This window comes from Tursiops truncatus, chromosome 2 (genome assembly GCF_011762595.2).
Source record: "Tursiops truncatus isolate mTurTru1 chromosome 2, mTurTru1.mat.Y, whole genome shotgun sequence".
NCBI classification, from domain to species: Eukaryota; Metazoa; Chordata; class Mammalia; order Artiodactyla; family Delphinidae; genus Tursiops; species Tursiops truncatus.
The window spans coordinates 166,341,572-166,360,239 of record NC_047035.1 but is presented as its reverse complement, the minus strand read 5'-3'; the positions used below and the strand labels follow the sequence as shown (position 1 = coordinate 166,360,239).

General features: G+C 39.0%; 1 protein-coding gene across 1 annotated transcript in view; it reads right to left on the bottom strand.

Moving 5' to 3' along the window:
- MYO3A (myosin IIIA) overlaps positions 1-18,668 on the bottom strand; it is a 178,029-nt gene that overhangs the window by 62,086 nt on the left and 97,275 nt on the right. The window contains exons 15-19 of the mRNA XM_019933176.3: positions 16,838-16,936; positions 16,617-16,731; positions 9,959-10,085; positions 6,057-6,267; positions 4,125-4,272 (exon numbers count right to left, since the gene is read on the bottom strand). Coding sequence (XP_019788735.2) covers positions 4,125-4,272; positions 6,057-6,267; positions 9,959-10,085; positions 16,617-16,731; positions 16,838-16,936 — 700 coding nt within the window. The remainder of the gene's footprint in view (positions 1-4,124; positions 4,273-6,056; positions 6,268-9,958; positions 10,086-16,616; positions 16,732-16,837; positions 16,937-18,668) is intronic.

The window sequence follows — 18,668 nt, the reverse complement described above, 5'->3', positions numbered from 1 at the left end:
TTCTTCTAGTGCTGTAAAAGTATGGAAGCTTCCAATGTTATATTCAAATATTAGCTTCAAATGAAATATCAAACCAGACAATTTTCAGAAGCTATATATTATACACATTAGAAAAACAATACTACTCTAGACCTACTGTCTTAGACATTCTAAATATCTAGATAGTAAGGAGAAAAAAGATACAAGTTCTGGATGCTCTTGGTTGTGGGTTGAGATTACGAGGAATATAATTTATGTCCATAGAAATGTAGGTTTTGAGAAGAAAAGAGGCATAGCTGTCAGTGAGTTAAAAATGAGGTTCCCGGGCTTCCCTGGTGGCGCAGTGGTTGAGAGTCCGCCTGCCGATGCAGGGGACACGGGTTCGTGCTCTGGTCTGGGAAGATCCCACATGCCGCGGAGCGGCTGGGCCCGTGAGCCATGGCCGCTGAGCCTGCGCGTCTGGAGCCTGTGCTCCACAACGGGAGAGGCCACAACAGTGAGAGGCCCGCGTACCGCAAAAAAAAAAAAAAAAAAAAAAAAAAAAAAAAAAAAAAAAAAAAAAAAAAAAAATGAGGTTCCCAGGGACTTCCCTGGTCGCCCAGTGGAAAAGACTCCGCACTCCCAACGCAGGGGGCCCGCGTTCGATCCCTGGTCAGGGAACTAGATCATGCATGCTGCAACTAAGAATTTGCATGCCACAACTAAGGAGCCTGCATGCCGCAACTAAGACTGCATGCAACCAAATAAATAAATAGTTTTTTTTTTTAAATGAGGTTCCCAGACTTAGGAATATGTTTCAAAAGGTATACAAATGGTTAGTTGGAGGCAACCATTCTGAGAAACAAAACTATCCACTCAACAAACTATGGATTAGGTCACTGTCATAAAGTCTTTCACTAAACATGTTTTACTATAGTCTATTGATTATTGTTTTAATAGAAAGTAATAGGAAAATGATATTCAAAATACCTTCATAACCAACTTTACTGTACATCACATGCAAACAGAATTGGGGCAAAACAGGAAACGCCTTTAGCTAAACTTTATGTCCCAATGTTGTAGGACTGACGATAAAGATAATATTTGTTGATTAAAGCAGAACCAGAAGTGGTTTCATCTGTGTAGATGCTACCCAAGGTTTGTGTCTTGCTCAGATTGGATAGATCATTTGTATGTCCATGAAACTGAGAACATTACGTCTTCCTGATAAGCAATAACAGCTTTACTAAGCGAAGGAGCTCTTAGGTCAAACCTATGATTACATTTGACCAGAAGAAGTGTGACCATGATTTTAATTAATGATTTGGTTTAAGTAGCTGTTTCTTATGTATAGAAATTGGTGTAAATGTGCTCCCTTTATCTGTGGTAGCTAATACGTACAGCTACATAAGCATTTCTCAGTTACAATTTTTGCTTTCACACGTAAGTGACAGAGTGAAAGAAAAAGAAACCCAAACAGGTGCACACACACGTTAAAACCAACAGAATCTCTGACTACTCCTGTGTCCACCAGAGCACAGACTCACTGACCTGATCACTCAGTTGCCAATGCTTGGTCCGTAAGATTATGAAGTAGGGATGCTTGGGTCGTTACCCTAGGAAGGCAATTGAAAGGACTGGGAATGGCCTTAATTCCTCAAAGTGCTTTGCATAATCTTGGATCCTAGTTACATTTTTAATTTGTTGGGGCAATTTTGACTTGGTTTTGTCTTGAAAGCCTCTCAAGGATATTTTTAAAGGAGCCATATTAGAGTAGTTTCATTTGCAGCAAGCCCAAAGACAAAACAGTTAAGAGCATTAGGATGATGAATGAAATTCAAAGTGAACTGTAAACTACAATTTCATAAAAAAGTGAAAAGCAAATAATTATTGAAAGATATGTACACGGGTTTAAAGGGTAGTTCCAATAAAATCAGGTTCTAACCTCAACCCCCCCAAAGAGGAGAATAATAGAAGTCTGCTAACACAAGTTGTTAATTAATTACTCAGATGGGGAAATACACAAAGACGCACCTGGTCCCATGAAGCAAGTAATCCTAATAGATCCCTATCAAAAAGTCCAAACCAAAAAAAATTTACTTATTTCAATTTCTGGTTAGAATGGATTCTGTGAACACTGTGAGTCATTAAAGCAAGATGACGGTGATTAATAAATATTTATTGAGCATTTGCTATATGTCAGGCTCTGAAGATACAAAAAGAATTAATACACAATCCCACAATCCTTGACCTCAAGGAGTCTTCAGCCTAGTGAGAGAGAGCAAAAACGGAAACTAAATACTGTGATGTCAAATGTCAAATGTTTTTACTGGACCATAGGGGAGGGAGGAGTAAGAATAAGTCTTACTGATTTTTTGGATTTCAGAAATGAGAAATGAAATGTAACATAACATCTTTGGCTTGAGTAAGCTGGTGGACAGAGATGCCATTCTCTAAGAAAGAATATAAGTGGGAGGGAAAGATGATGGGTTCAATTCTGGATAAAGTTCTGGAAGCTGTCCTAATCAGGGGAGGTTTAGAGAAGGGCATGGGCTGGAGGTGAGGACTGAAGCATCCCTAGCCTTTAGGGAGTAGCTGAAATACTGGAAATAGATTCTTTCCTAGTGAATATAAGAAGAGGTCAAAAATGGAACCCATTGGGAGCTAGCATTTAGGGCAGTAATTGGCTGCACATTGGAATACACTGGGAACCTTTGAAAAATAGTGATAGCTAGGTCTCATTCGACGATATCTGACTTAATGGGTGTGGGATAGGATCTGAGCACTGGGATTTTACCCAAGTGATTCACATATGTAGCCAGGGTTAAGAACCACGGATTTATGGGCTGGTGCAGGAAGAGTAAAGGAGGAACCCATCAGAGAGCAAGAGAAACAGAAAGCGTGTTAGGGATGACAAAAGAGGGATTTTCCAGAAACAGGAATCTGTCAACAGGGTTGACAATAATAATGTGGAGACTAAAATGTTTCTGATACTAATGAGTGATGAGATTAAGAAGGGCCTTTCCAGTAGCCAGATACTACGGACTCAATGTACCCAGGCGGGGAAGAAATCAATACATTACAGTGAAGGTTGAATATGTTTTCAAGGAGCCTGGCTATGAAGGGAAGGGGGAGGGCCATGGCTGCAGACATAGCAGGCTGGAGAAGGGCTCTGTTTTTAAAGACTTTAAAGGATTTCATCATATAACTAGGCCAAAGGATGGCGCTACTGGAGAGGAGTGGAGAAGGGGTAGAGGGAGAGGGTGAGAGAATGAGTATGTGATGAACAAGAATCTGGGGTAGATGAGAGCTGTGCAAACACAGATAAAATCTTAAATTTATGTCCCTTTTTTGACCTAAGAAATGTCACAATCCAAACATTTTTTGTGCAACCACTGTTTTCAAGATGTGATCTCAAAGTAAATTTGCAATAAGGCTAAATATTTTGAAGCAAAAGAGGCTCATGTACCTCTAATTTATCTCAAATTTAAACAAAAACCTCAGTTTTAATCAGTAAACACAAAACAATTTAATATTATTTAAAGGAGAAATAGCACACTAAATGATATAAAATACTACTATTTCTTTTAGACTTGATTAACTAAATAATTTTAACACTAACGTTTTGCCAAATGCAATGCAAGTGAGTTTCTGACTTTTGAAGCTGAATCATTATTACACATTGTACTGTGACAAAATTACCGTTGCATGGCATTTACATCAAATCCATTATCTTGCATTCTGCTGCCTAGCAACTGGAATTCTGAAGTTTAATGCATTTTAGATGGATATTTACATTTCAAACAGAATTTCAGCTATGCAGTCTACAGAAAGAGAAAGAGCTAGACACATCTGCTTACTTAAATTTCCAAAGGAAACTTCTTTGTTTGCAAGGACTCAGACGTGCTAAGTTTTGGAGAAGAGTCCAGTGATTTTTGGTGGAGTACACTCAGCATCGCGTATCAAGACACACTACATTCATACCAGCTTTTGGGCTTGTTTTTGTTTTTATAATGAGCATGGAGAAAAGGAAATCTTCTTTTGGTCTTTATTAAATGTTTCAGGCTTTCAATCTATGATTTAGATCCTGCTTCATAGTACAATTCTCCACAGAACACACACACTGCATGCATCTATATTATATATAACAAAGCACCTCAACTTACCTGTTCCCAGGCGAACACATGTTGATTGAAATAAAACTGAATTTGTTCATTTGCAATGTTAATGCACAGCTGCTCAAAGGAATTTTTTTTGAAATTTTCAAAGCCAAATATATCCAGAATGCCAATGCTTAGCTCATCATCATTCCCACTGGAAGATTGAAGAGGCATTATTTTGAGTTCTTATTTATTTTCTTAGGAGGTAATTCAAAGCAGGGTATCTCAGAGTCACTTTTGTGATTTAGCTAAGAAACTACTACCAGGACATAGAGTGAAAATTTTTTCTTTTTTTTTTTTTAATTTTTTTAACATCTTTATTGGAGTATAATTGCTTTACAATGGTGTGTTAGTTTCTGCTGTATAACAAAGTGAATCACCTATATATATACATATATCTCCATATTTCCTCCCTCTTGCGTCTCCCTCCCACCCTCCCTATCCCACCCCTCTAGGTGGTCACAAAGCACCGAGCTGATCTCCCTATGCTATGTGGCTGCTTCCCACTAGCTATCTATTTTACATTTGGTAGTGTATATATGTCCGTGCGAAAATTTTCTTAATTGAAAAAGTCTCCCTCCACAGAACATTAACTAGGTAGCATTCATTTTAATATGTAGACAGTATAATATTTTCCTTGTGCTACAGAAACTACTCCTAGAGTCATGAATCACAGGGAAAACCTAGCCAGCGCTCAGAATATAGTATGAATATGTTCAGTAAAAACCATACCAGAAAAGCAAAAATTCAGTGAAAGAGTATTTAGTCTCTCATTTTAGGACAATCAAAACATCCTGCTAAAGATATTTTACTTATTTTAAAGAACTGTTATTTGGTTTTTAATTATCCACTCATAATTTTTAATATGGGATGAACAGTAACCTGGAGAAAGATATAAATATATATTAATTTATATCATAATGAAATAATTTAAAATACAATTCAATACTATTTCACAATTCAATATTCCAGATGCAACTTTGCCCTGCTCCTCCACAATGGTTACCTCTGTTCACTAATTTTGAGGGAGAGAGACTTAAGAACGTTATTCCTCGATGTTCTTAACTCTCTTGGATAGTCTGAATGCTACTATGGTGTGGTGTGTATTTTAGTGGAAAAATAACAGTGAATTACACCCCTGAAATGTATATGAAATGGTCTTTTATGCTTAGTAAGCAAGTGTGAAAGAGGTGATCTTAAGGTAGGAATCCACCATATTTTTCACATACCAATTTCTAAAGAATATATAATTTATAGGAGAACAAAGCTTTGGATGTAAATGTAAGGATATATCTCGGCACAATCCCTGGTGTACAGAGAGCACTCAATGGTGGCTGCGATTTCAGATAAGGCACTAGGCAGGCTGGAGACTTAAGCTGCATTTTGCATCTGTTATGGTCAGATAACACTACTGTTCACATCTTGCTCTATCACTTATTAGCTATCTACAGCATTTCTTAACCAAATTTCATTGAAGATCATATGTACCCCTGCTGGGTTATAATGAGAGTTAAACTATGAAAAGAAAGTTTTCCTTTGCCTTGAAAATTTAATTCAATCCCTCAAAACAAAGACAAGGAACTGCTGAATAGACATTCTCTGCAAGTAAAGAATGGTATATGCTTCACAGTACACCTTCTAATTAAAAGAACATATAAATTGACAGCAAGAAGTCACATTAAAAAATCACTTTCTATTATGTTTATTCATGTTGCTACAGTTTCTGTGTCCCAGCAGTTTTAAAGTTTTATAGCTACCTGATGCAATGAAGTGGCACCATTAGGAAATAAAGCAGAGCTTAAACTAGAAACAAAAGTTTAATAATTAAATGACACCAATTAGAAACATTTTCAAAGGGACTCACAGACAAATCAGTAAATTAGAGAACAGATTTACATCACCTGACGTTTGGGGAACAAGTTCTATAAAGTTTTTTACCTGGGTGATGCGTTGTGCTTCAGTAAGCTGTTAATGCAATTGACTATCCAACTAAACAGGCGTCCATATAAAGTTTTCGCTGTCGCATCCCGGACGTCAGTAGCTTTCTCTACAGTATTGGGTCGTATGATGGTTTCTCCTCTAGTGACCACACAGTGGGAGGTGAGAGCTTCTTGTAGCTCATCTGCTTGAATGCAAAGCAAAGAAGCAGCTAAAAATAAATAAACATGTGTTGTTAGATGATATGATGACAATGATGTCGTTTCTCAGAGAATGAAAATGTCTTAATTCACCTTCTTCAAATGATATGAAATAAACATGTGAAGGTTTTATAATATAAAAAGAATATCCTATTCAATAGGAGCCCTGTGTTTCTTCTAGATCATCTTTCTCCGCTTATCTCGACTGGTCAGCTATAGGCTGTTGTATAATACAGCACAACCCGAACTGAGCTGGCTGATAGAGTGACCTTCCACACAAACCAGTGGTGGTTTAGGTGACGCCAAACACAGTTTCACTGAATTATGTTAAAATATTTAAAAACATAATGAACAGTTCTGCTATCATTTGGATGCCATTATTATAGACACATTTTCAAAACATGGAAATTAATTGTAAAGTTACCTCGACTTCAGAGATATACCCAAACAAATGCATTTTAAGTAACTTCTGCAAGATGGAAACAAACGAGCATAAAACGTCTTGACATTCATATACTTTTTAATCATACTACTGTTTTTCAGTTATATATGTCAATGACTAAAGTTTGTTAAAACTTATTGCCTGAACAAATATTTAATATTTAATTAAATATCACAGGTAATTTTAACTCAGCGAACAAAACTCATTGTTGCGTATAATAAACATCCTTAACCCAAACTATTACAGGACAGACAGGCTGACTTCTCAAATCAGTCGTTCTGCTTTTAAAATATTTTGAACATTTTAAATTTAGTTTTAGCACTTGGGACAAGATATTTCTTGGTTATGTTGCTAAAATTGTTGAACCTTATTTAAACAAAATATTTTTTCACAATGTAGAAGTCATATAAGCTTAATACACAAATCCTACCTTCAGAGAAAACATTCTGCGTTTCTTTCCTTCTAGGCATGTTTATTACCGCTATTCTGCACACACATTTTACCTTAATAGCTTAAGCATTTCCCATTTTGTTGAATACTGTTTGTTGATATAATTTTAATTTGCTGCATAATATTCTGACATATATAATAACATATCAATTTTTAAATTGTTGCATATTTAGGTTGCTTCCATATATTCACAATTGTAAAGAATGCTAGGATGAATGTTTTGGGCATGAATCTGTGCTTCTGTCTTGTATTATTTTCTTAGCATAAACTGCCTAAATTCAGCAATTGGTTGAGTATATATATAAACACTTCTAAGCCTTTTGATATATTCTATTTAGCTGCTCTTCAAAAACTCTGAACCAACTGTACTCCTACCAGCCAATTGAAAGGTAAATAATTTCAACACAATTTCATGGACACCAGGGATTATTATTTTTAAAAAGAATGCTTTCTTCTTTCACTTTGACTCCTAGCAAAGCTGAATACTTTCTTCTTTGCATATTTTTATTAGTGATTTGTGGTTCTTACTTTGTAAACTGCCACACTTTCATTTTCTTATTTTGTAAACTGCCTATTTTTCATTGATATATTCATCTCTTCCTAATCAATTTATAAGAGTTTAAAGAGAATAATGCTTTGATATATATATTGCAAGTATTTTCCCTCATTTTTCATTTGCATTACAATTTAATTTATTTTCCTTTTTTTGGTATGAAAGCTTTGATTTTTATGTTGTCAAATATCCACTTAAAAAATTATTTCTGCTCTTGGTTTTCTGCACATAAAGTCCTTCAAGTCTTTTCTCATCTCAGGATTATATAAATGCATTTTGTCCTGTACGTTTATGTATGTATGTATTTATTTACTTATTTGCATTTAAATTGATAGACATCTGGAATACACTTTGGTATATGGCATATGAGAAGGATTCAAACTCCCCCTCCTCCAAATGGTCGGCCAGTTGCTTGTCCCTACAACACTGATTCCCTAGTGATTTGTAATGCCTTTCTGGTAATTCTACTTCGCTCTGTTTCTGAATAATGTCTCCTATTGACTGGTATGTCTATTTCTATTCCCCCATTATTCATTAATTTGACATATGTTTATTTATTGAACATCTACTACATGCCAGGTGTTTTACCTGGGGATATACTGCTAAGTAGAACCCCTTTTAAGACAAAGTTCTCATCTTGATGGTCTTTATCCAGAGGGAATGAGAAGCTAATCAAGAAGAACAAGTGGGAAGATAGAGGGGGAGAAGGAGAGGGACAAGGATGGGAGAGGAAGGCTGAGAGACACCACGGATACATGTGTTAAGTGGTTCCTGAATGAACTGTGGAGGACAACCTGGAAAAGTTCAAGAATTAACGTGCAGTGAACAACTGGGTGGTCACTTAGTGCAGGTGAGAGGTGATATGTCTTAGATGAGAATAATGATGATGGAGAGAAAGACAAGAGGTCATATTTGGGAGAGAGTTTTGGGATAGAATGGACAAAACTGGTGCCTGACTGAAACCATGCACCTGTAAAATCATCTGGAAACATGGCCCTGGTTTGGAGATAATTCCTTGTAACTTTAATTACAAATCACTTTAACGTAAATTAGTAAAATTTCTATTTTCCATGAGTGCTTTAATTAGTTTTAACTATATTCATATTAATACTAACCTTCTGTGACCCATATGACTGTCTCCTGCTATACGGAAATGGGTTTCCAATCATCAAAATCATTTTTCAGTTCGGTAGTTTCTAAGTGTACTCATATTTACGACATAGCTCTATTGCAACTCATTCTGTTGGTTGCTGATAACTCTTGTAATTATGATCAGATGGTGAGGTTTGAATCTTATCATTGGCGTTTTCTGGCAATTCCTTCCACTTCTGATAACCTAATATCATATGTGCCAATTAAGTTTTCCTTATATATAAAAAGCCAGAACAGGTTTCCAGGTACCTGCCAATCATTACATGCCAACCTCAGACGCTTGTTCTGCTGTATTACCAAGCTGGTGGGATGGAGATGATGGGGATTTGGGGACAGATCCAAACCAGGGTGGCCCTCTGAAATTATCCTAAATTATCATTCTGTTCCTGAGTAAGTATAAATCAGAAAAAAGTATATAAACAAAATTTTATAACATTATTTCCTAGGTTATGAATGAAACTTTAACAAATCTGGAATTGTGGAGGCATATGACAACACTAAAAATAAAAATTAGGGTATATTCTAAATTAAAAACCTTTGCCACTGGACGGTATCAGTGAGAAACCTTGAATTATTAAAATAATTCATCAAACTCTGCCAGTAAGAGAAAAGCTGATTTGAAGCAAATACCGTGATGTACTTTTCTTGCATAGAAAATGACTCCAAAATTAATCAACCCAAGATGAATGTGTGTAAAAAATCCATCCAGTACGAAAATAAATATTCAGGTCTTTATTACTTATAAAATGATACTGATGCCAAATTGTTATCACAATAACAACTTTAACTCTTTTTCAGATCAGTTTGCTAAATTTTAATTACGCTTTCTGTGTTTTTACATTGAAATGTAAATAGCTCCTAAAATAATCATGAAAGCCTAGCCTTTAGAAATGTTTTCTACAGTAATTACTTAATTTGTAGCCATGAAGATCTGTTTTAAACAGTGGACTTTGAAAACTCCATTTGACACAAATTGAATCTGAGTATTCATTTTTAGGATTCCAAAAAAGTACAACTGCTTGAAGTTATCCCTATGTGACACTTTCAGTATGTCATCAGACTTTTTTTAGGAGTTCAGTTTTGAATGCAAGATAATAAAACTCACAGTTCTCCAGAGCTGCATGATTAGAAATGTGACTCTTGTCAATCTGGTGCTCGGTTGCCACAGAAGAAAATTCAATGTTTCCAACGTTCAGGATTGCAGCCAGTATACTGTATACACTTCCAAGTTGCTGAAACACAGCACAGAAATGTTAGCATCATTCTCCCCTTGAGTACAGCAAGGCAGTGCCTGTGGCTGCCGACAGACTGGGGAAGAATCTTTAGGATCCAGCATAACAAGGTTATCCCACAGACTATGATGTCAAACTAAGAGAAGTCAACTGGCTTCCCTGGTCCTCTCATTCTCTTCAAATCATCGATGTTGGCTGAATTATGGCATTCAAGAATTGTAACTTTTTATGTATGTTGAATGAAGACAACTAGGTATCAAATTATCATTTTTAAATTATTATCAAATGACTAACTAAAAGGGAATTTTATGCCCCTCCCATGCTGACTAAAACCAATTTTTAAAAATAAAGTGTTTCACAGAAATTCAACACTGTGTGATGCTTTAAATACTTTAAAATTTACTTCACAAATATTATTTGATCACAACTGAAGCCATAACTGATAATCCAAAGAAAATGTACTAGCTTGTGATTTTAGACTGTTATAAGAAATGTAAGCAAAATTAAAGTAGGAAAAAAAAAAGGCATTCTTAGACAAAAGACTTGTGACTTTGTGCAAAGGGAAACAAATAAAATTCCTGTCACGACGCGATAAAAACTGCCTTTAAATGAGTTGACTCATAAAACTACTAATCATTTATCTTAAAACTATGGCACGAAAATGGCTTAGGAAATCATGGGTTTTGAAAAGTTTTAAGAGTTTTCCAATTTGTGTTATTTGTAGAGAATATCTGATTTTGATTTGCCTGTCACTTTGCCTGGCCTGTGCTGAATCACAAACGTACAAGTAAATTGTAAACCCCGAAATATTGAAAGGGAAACCTACACCATGGGTACTGTTGGCACCAACCGGAGAAAGACAAGGGGGGAGAGACAGAATGAGAGAGAAAGAGAGAGAGAGAGAGAGAGAGAGAGACACTCTCTGTATTGGAGAGTCACCAAAATTGTGCAGCCGTAAAATGTGTAGGCAGCAAGCTGCGATTAAAGGATGTGAAAATCAAGCCATTTAACTTGATTGTGCAAGTTGCCTCTTTCCAAAGTGAAACTGAAGCAGCTATGGACAAAAGACATATCCAAGGCTTCTCTGGTGGCGCAGTGGTTGAGAGTCCGCCTGCCGATGCAGGGGACACGGGTTCGTGCCCCAGTGCGGGAAGATCCCACATGCCGCAGAGCGGCTGGGCCCGTGAGCCATGGCCGCTGAGCCTGCGCGTCCGGAGCCTGTGCTCCGCAGCAGGAGAGGCCACAACAGTGAGAGGCCCGCGTACCGCAAAAAAAAAAAAAAAAAAAAAAAATCCAAACAAGCCAGTGAGATGACATTAAAAAAAATCACTAGTGGGATAAAAAGGAAGTAAACACCTACTCAGTTTAATTCCACTGTCTCCAAAGCGGGACAGTCTGCCCTGTTAACAGTCTGAGGCTTTGCTTTTAGGGGGGAGACCAGCACATTCTAGGAGAGTCACCTTGAACTGGACTAAAAGTCTTCACAAGATATTTAGCAGTGATTGTGCTTCAGCTCCAGAAACAGATGTTATGTTTTCCTTTAACCTAAGCTCTATGTTTGGATGTTCAGTAAACACTGAATATGTTTAAATTTGGAACATCCAGTTTTACATAAATGAAATATGTTTGTCACTAGATGCTAACTGCTAGACTGGTTTCATTTTAATGTGACTAAACATTGCTCTACCAGGCAATGGAAAGCAGTTGAGGCAAATATAAGTGAAACATTGCCTCTAAGGACTGGGACTTGGAAGTAATAAACAAACCAATTAAAAATGGTTCCCTACTTCTAAGTCAGCAACCTCTGGGGGAAGGAACTGGTAAGGAGATAAGCTCTTCTGCTGATGTGAAGCAGGGAAAAGTACTACAAAGGGGCCCAGCCCCGGGTCGGCAGCAGGACCTGCTTGCGTGGCGGACAACATGCTTCCTGTTTGGAGGGTGCTCTGAGATCCAATGAGCCTCTCCTGTTTTCCCCCAACCAGGCAACCAATAGAGCCAGACTGCAGTCCAAAGGGGCATCTACCGGTAGCAACATTCAGCCTAGGACCAAGGATTGGAGACAGGAGTGGATGCTGTGTTTTTCTTTATTCACTGCATCCCTTTCTGCTTTAAGAGCCAGGATACCCGCTAGTGCTTAAATCAACTTGTCTCCATAGGTACAAGCTGTGGGTGATGGCAGGGTTGGAGGGAGGTTAGTGAGAGGGAAAGTGATGCAACAGAAGGGGAGGAGGCTGATCTGAATTTGAATTTTGGCAAACGGAAGTGAGGAAGTCGCCCCGAAAGCAGCCACAGCCAGGAAGGGCTCGGGGTGGGGTAGAGCCAAGTTTAACGAGCATCATGCCAGCCCATGGGAGCCGCAAATATCCCATTTTTACTCCTGATGCAGCTAAGCTGGCTTTTATGTTGTGCTCAAACATTCAGGGGGGAGCAAGATCTTGGTCCTTTGAGCCAGAATGAGAGCAAAAGACCCAGGTGGTCACCAACGATGCGTTGGAACCTCAGAATCAGAGCATATGAATGGGACCAAGTCTGGAACAGGGTGGCATGTGGAGTCACCCGGAGTGTCTCCCATGGCTTGTCTGAAATCTCTGGGTGGCAGTCATATGTCACTTGGAATGTGGCTGAAACTCATGCCATCCGAGTCAGGGACTTCCTCTTCCAGAGCTGAACCAATTACATACACACGGCACTAGTAATAACCATATCTATTTTATTAGGAAATGTATTAGGGTCATCTCTGACTCCAAACGGTAGAGTTCAGATTGGTGTTGTTCCCAAAATGTAGTCAGGTAAGGTTGACAGCAGTTTTCAGTGTCACTTGATGTCCACCACCCCAGACATCACGGCTAAAAAAAGGGCACATATCACTCCACTCTTCACAAGAGATATCCACAGTAAGTTCTATAAGCTTAGTACTCTCTCAATTGTTCAACTCCTATTCTGTCCTCATCATTTTTCTCCCAACTCTCCAGCAAAGGCTTTTACTGATCAAGCGAATTGTCCTGTCCTCATTCGTCAATCCCGTCACCCTGTCAACCTGTGCTGCTGCGGCTGCTTCTTGTTCTCCCCCTCCCCCTCCTCCTTCTTATTCTTCTTCTTTTTCTTCTGTGAGAGTGCAGTAGGGGAATAAGATTTATATACTGGCCCTTTAAGAACCATGCATGTGTCTCACCTGCAGAAAGTTCTTCATAGCAAGGTATTACAGCTAAGAGCAAAGTCTGCAAGCTTCCCTAAAAACCCTCAGAAATCTTAACAAACAATGGATTCTTTTTTTCCATTTTACAGCCTAAAGCTATTTAATGCATCAACAGAGAGAAGGTCCCAATCATCTCCTTTCTGCCTAGAGACCACAGAACCACTGAGTTTCCTGATTTGAGCTGCAGCTTATAGAGTAGACAGCCAAAGTTCCAGCCAGGGTCCAAGAATCTACGGAAAGAATGCATCACTCAGAAAAAAAGATGATCAAGCTGGAGTCTCTACTTCTAAATCAAAAAGTTACTCAACTTTAGCTCAAGACTTCCTGTGAGTAGAGTATCTGCCTAAGGATGCATTCAACCCTGGCTTGCCCATGAGTCTACAGTAATGCTTCTCTCTCTGGTCCATAAAATTCTCCATCTTCTGGCAAAAACTGGGAAGTCATGGTAACAATTCTTCTCTGGTCCCCAGAGTAGTTATTTTGCTTCAGCTGGTCCTGAAAGCAGCCCGCCAGGTCCCCTATGGCTCCTACAGCTCTCACCCACCCCTCCCCACAACCAGCTCATCTAGAAACTTGGTAGCAAAGCTTATTCAGAACTCAAGGAGGACTCTAAATTCTGGGGCTGTAAAGGCAGCCAGGTAGGAAGTCTCCCCATCAAATCTGAATTCCTCCTGGCTATGGAGAAAGCCCACAGCAGAAAAATTAACTCTAGAAGTTGAAATGTTTCCTGATGGACATAGATTACCCTGGTTTACTTAAACCTCTCCTGAAGGCCCTAATTTCAAGGCAAAAAAAAAAAAAATCATTCATCTATCCTGCTTCTCCAACCTCACCCAGCTGGCAGAGATCACACCTCACTCCCTAAGGTCAAAGGTCAAGGTCTTAAGAATACTTCCCCTCAGGCCTGCAGCAAGGATACCCAAGGTAAAGTCAAAGGCTTTCAAAGAGAAGTCAAGACTGGGAGACCACCCGTCGTCAGAGCTGTCAACAGCAGAGGCTCCGTATTTGGAGAAAACGCACTTAGCAGCAAACTTTTCTCTATTCTGAGAACAGGTACAGCTTTAGAAATATTAACTTCTGGTGAGCAAATGCATCAAATGGACAAAAGGTTATCGCTGACAGCCTTGCATTTTAGAAGGGAGGCAACAGTGCCTGAAAAACACGCTGCAAAATGAGATTCAATAACCTCACGGCACATAATTTGGATGCTTCTTGTCAAGGGTCACTTCTTTCAGCATGTCTACACTTTACGTCCTGCTGATAAGATTTTCCAAACTTTTGGAGAAGAATCAGGTATTATTTTTAGCTCGGGCTCTTAGCAGAGATTTGATAACCCAAGAAATTTCAGTAAACTTCATAAGCAGACACACTAACAGTTTCAAGTTGCAGGAGTGTCATTTATGAAAATGAAATTAAAATCCAACAAATTGCACATTACTTTCCTGCAAGAGTTCATCTAGAAGCCTGATTCATGTTCCGAGTGAAGTGTTCTTTTTATCGTAGGATTGAATCAACACAGCAAACAGTAAACTACTAAGAGCAGAGTCTGAAAGCTTCTCTACAAACCTTCAGGAATCCCTAGTAAACAAGATACTTTGTTATAAAACTTAAAAGAACAACCTAGGACAAAGAAAGAAATCTTTATTACTCAGGGATAAATTTATAGCCTTAAATACCTTCATTATTAAATAAGGAAAAGGAAGAAACAGAGGAACCGAGTATTCTCCTTAAGAAAAAGAACAACACAAGAAACCAAATTAATACGTTAATAAAAATATTTTTTAAGTGAAATCAATAATACAGATAATGTGGCTTCAAAGGATGCCATCAAAAAAGTAAAAAGACAACAAAAGAGAAAATTTTTGCAAATCATACGACACTTGTATCTACAATACAAAGAATTCTTACAACTCAATAATAAAAAGACAACCTAGTTAAAAAATTGGCAAAGAATCTGAACAGATGTTTCTTCAAAGAAGATATGTAAATGATAAATTACCTGAAAAGATAAGTACGTGAAAAGAAGTTCAGCATCATAAGCCTTTAGGGAAATGCAAACCCAAACCACAGTGACACACCACGTCACACCCACTAGAATGGCTATAAACAGATAATAATAAGTGTTGCGGAAGATGGACAGAAGTCAGAACCTTTATACACTGCCGGTTGGAATGTAAAATAGTGCGGCTGCTTTGGAACACAGTCTGGTAGTTCCTCAAAAGGTTAAACATTGAGTTACTCTATGACCTGGCTCTTCCACCCTTGGGATACCCTAAAGAAGTGAAAACTCATGTCACACAAAAACTCAGACGCGGATATCACCGCAGCATTATTGATAATGACCGAAAAGTGGCAACAACCCAAACGCCCATCACATGATGCCTGGACAAATAACATGAGGTATATCCATACAATGGAATATTATTCCTCGATAAAAGGAAATGAAGTACTGACACATGCTACAACACGGATGGACCCTGGAAACATTATGTCAGATGAGAGAAGCCGGTCACAAAAGGTGACATATTGCCTCACTCAATTCATGAGAAATGTCCAGAGTAAACGGATGTACAGTGACAGAAGCAGAGGTGGGATGGGAATGAGGAGGAACTGCTAATCACTAGCAGGTTTCGTCTGGAGTGAAAAATTTAGAACATGAAAATATTCTCAAAGTGATTGGGGGAAGGATGCACACCTCAGTGACTGTATGAAAAGTCATTAAAATGTACACTTTTTTTTTTTTTTTGCGGTACGCGGGCCTCTCACTGTTGTGGCCTCTCCTGTTGCGGAGCACAGGCTCCGGACGCACAGGCTCAGCGGCCATGGCTCACAGGCCCAGCCGCTCCGCGGCATGTGGGATCTTCCCGGACCAGGGCACGAACCCACGTCCCCTGCATTGGCAGGCGGACTCTCAACCACTGTGCCACCAGGGAAGCCCCAAAATGTACACTTTTAAATGGCTGATTTGTACAGTATGTGAATTATATCTTAATAAAGTTGTTAGAAAAAGAAAACTGCACTAAAAATGTGTGACATATTCACATTTCTGCATTTACATAAAATTTTATATGTATGTGGGAGATGCAAATATAAGTAAAATAAGATTAAGAACAAAACGAAATTCAGTTGTATCTCAAGGACATGGTTCCTCATGTATAAAGTAAAAATTATAATTCTAGTTATTTCATAAGGTCATTTCAGTAATTTAAAAATTATCCATGTAAAGCACTTAGCACAATATCTGGCATATGGACCACTCAATAAATGCTAACTCTCACCATCAGCGAGGACAAAAAGACACTTCCTAAAGAGGTTCAAATGTCTTCCATACCCACCTCCATTGTAAAACCGATGACTTTGAAACACTGCTCAATTAATTCATATTGGGACTTATAGAAACTATTATTCATCATGTCCTGTACTGTTCTGATGTGGTCATTTTGCAGGTATCTGGAAAAAAAAAAGAAAGGACAGGTGAAAATCTGAAATTAAGTGAAATGAGTGATTAAGTGAAAAGTAGAAGCATTATTTACGGAAGTTCAAGCTGCTGGGTTACCTGGGAGGCTTATTTTCCGGCAATTTGTAATGGGCTAGTTTCTTCTTTTCAGCTAAACCAGCATAGATGTAGTAAAAAATATGAAAATTTTTTTCTCCACTGAAAAAAACAAGCCATTTTCAGGAAGGTGGTTAGTAAGAACATTTATTCATCGCTAAAGTTTCTTGGCAATATAATTACCAGAACGCCTGTAAGCGCCACCAAGCACTTCCCAGAACACTGGGTTCTGACCCTCTGTGGTTGCGACCCGTCGCTATTTTCGACCACCACTGTCAGAGGACTGCACACTCTGCTAAGCACTTGTCTGAGTCATGCAGCGGATATCTGCGTGTCCGCCAGGCATTTTTCTAGACACGGGGGATACAGCTGGAGCAAGCAGTCAAAACACCCTGACTTCTCATCGTTTACATGCCAGCAGGAGCCAACAGAAAAAGAAACAAATAACAACTAGAGCGTGCCAGGCCGTGGTGGGTGTTGCGGTACCTCATTTACCTGCCATGACCCTCTCATTTCACGTACAAGGGAACTGAAGCTTAGAGGGGACACTAATCTCACCCTCAGATCACAGACTGGATGGCCAAACTGGATTCAACCAGGGTTGTTTGACTCCAACGCCCACGTCTTTAACCACCTGGCTACACTGTCCTTCTGGGGCTCAGTCTTCTCACGTGCAGAGAAACCTGTTCCTTACGAACCTCAAGTTCCATGACTCTGTGGTTCTACATGTAAACAGCCTTTCCAAGACACTGGAAGAGTACAGTTAAGGAGTGTGGGTCACCACAAAGTGAGTCCCTGTTTCAGGAAGTTCCACAACATAACTACTGATACTAGGACCCCAGGGATCCTTGCTTCTCCTTCCCTTGTCTTCCTTTTGCTCTGGAACGATCTGAGATGGACCACACTTCCTCTCCAAGATCAGGAAGTTCTCTCCTGGCTTACAGTTTCAGTCTCCCTCTTCCTTCTTCCACCTTAGAGAAGATGGTGCCCTTCCAAAAAATAGGGACCAAGGTAAGAAAATGGGTTTTGGACAATGAGTACAGGTATACCTCGTTTTACTGCACGTGGCTTTACTGTGCTTCACAGATGCTGCGACTTTTACAAATTGAAAGTTTGTGGGAAGGCTGTATCAAGCAAGTCTATTGGTACCATTTTCCCAACAGCAATGACTCACTTGGCATCTCTGTGGTAATTTTCACAATATTTCAGGCTTTTTCATTATTATGACAGTTGTTACGGTGATCTGTGATCAGTGATCTTGATGTTACTGTTGTGACCAGTTTGGGGAGCCAGGAACCTCAGGCTCTACAGACAATCTTATATAGACAGTGAACTTCATCCGTAAACGTTGTGTGTGTTCTGACTGCTCTACCGGCTGGCTGTTTCCCCATCTCTCTCCCTCTTCTCTTCCCTGAGACATGACAATGTTGAAATTAGGCCAGTTAACAACCCTACAATGGCCTCTAAGTGTTCAAGTGAAAGGAAGTGTTGCACGTCTCTCACTTTAAATCAAAATCTACACATGATTAAGCTTAGTGAGGAGGGCATGTCAAAAGCTGAGACAGGCTGAAAGCTGGGCGTCTTGCAACAGTCAGTCAGCCAAGCTGTGAATGCAAAAGAAAAGTCCTTGAAGGAAATTAAAAGTGCTACTCCAGTGAATGGTAAGAAAGCAAAACAGGCTGACTGGCGTTATGAAGAAAGTTTTAGTGACCTGGACAGAAGATCAAACCAGCCACAATATTCCCCTAAGCCAAAGCCTAATCCAGAGCAAGGCCCTAACTCTCTTCAATTCTGTGAAGACTGAGAGCGGAGAGGAAGCTGCAGGAGTCTGAAG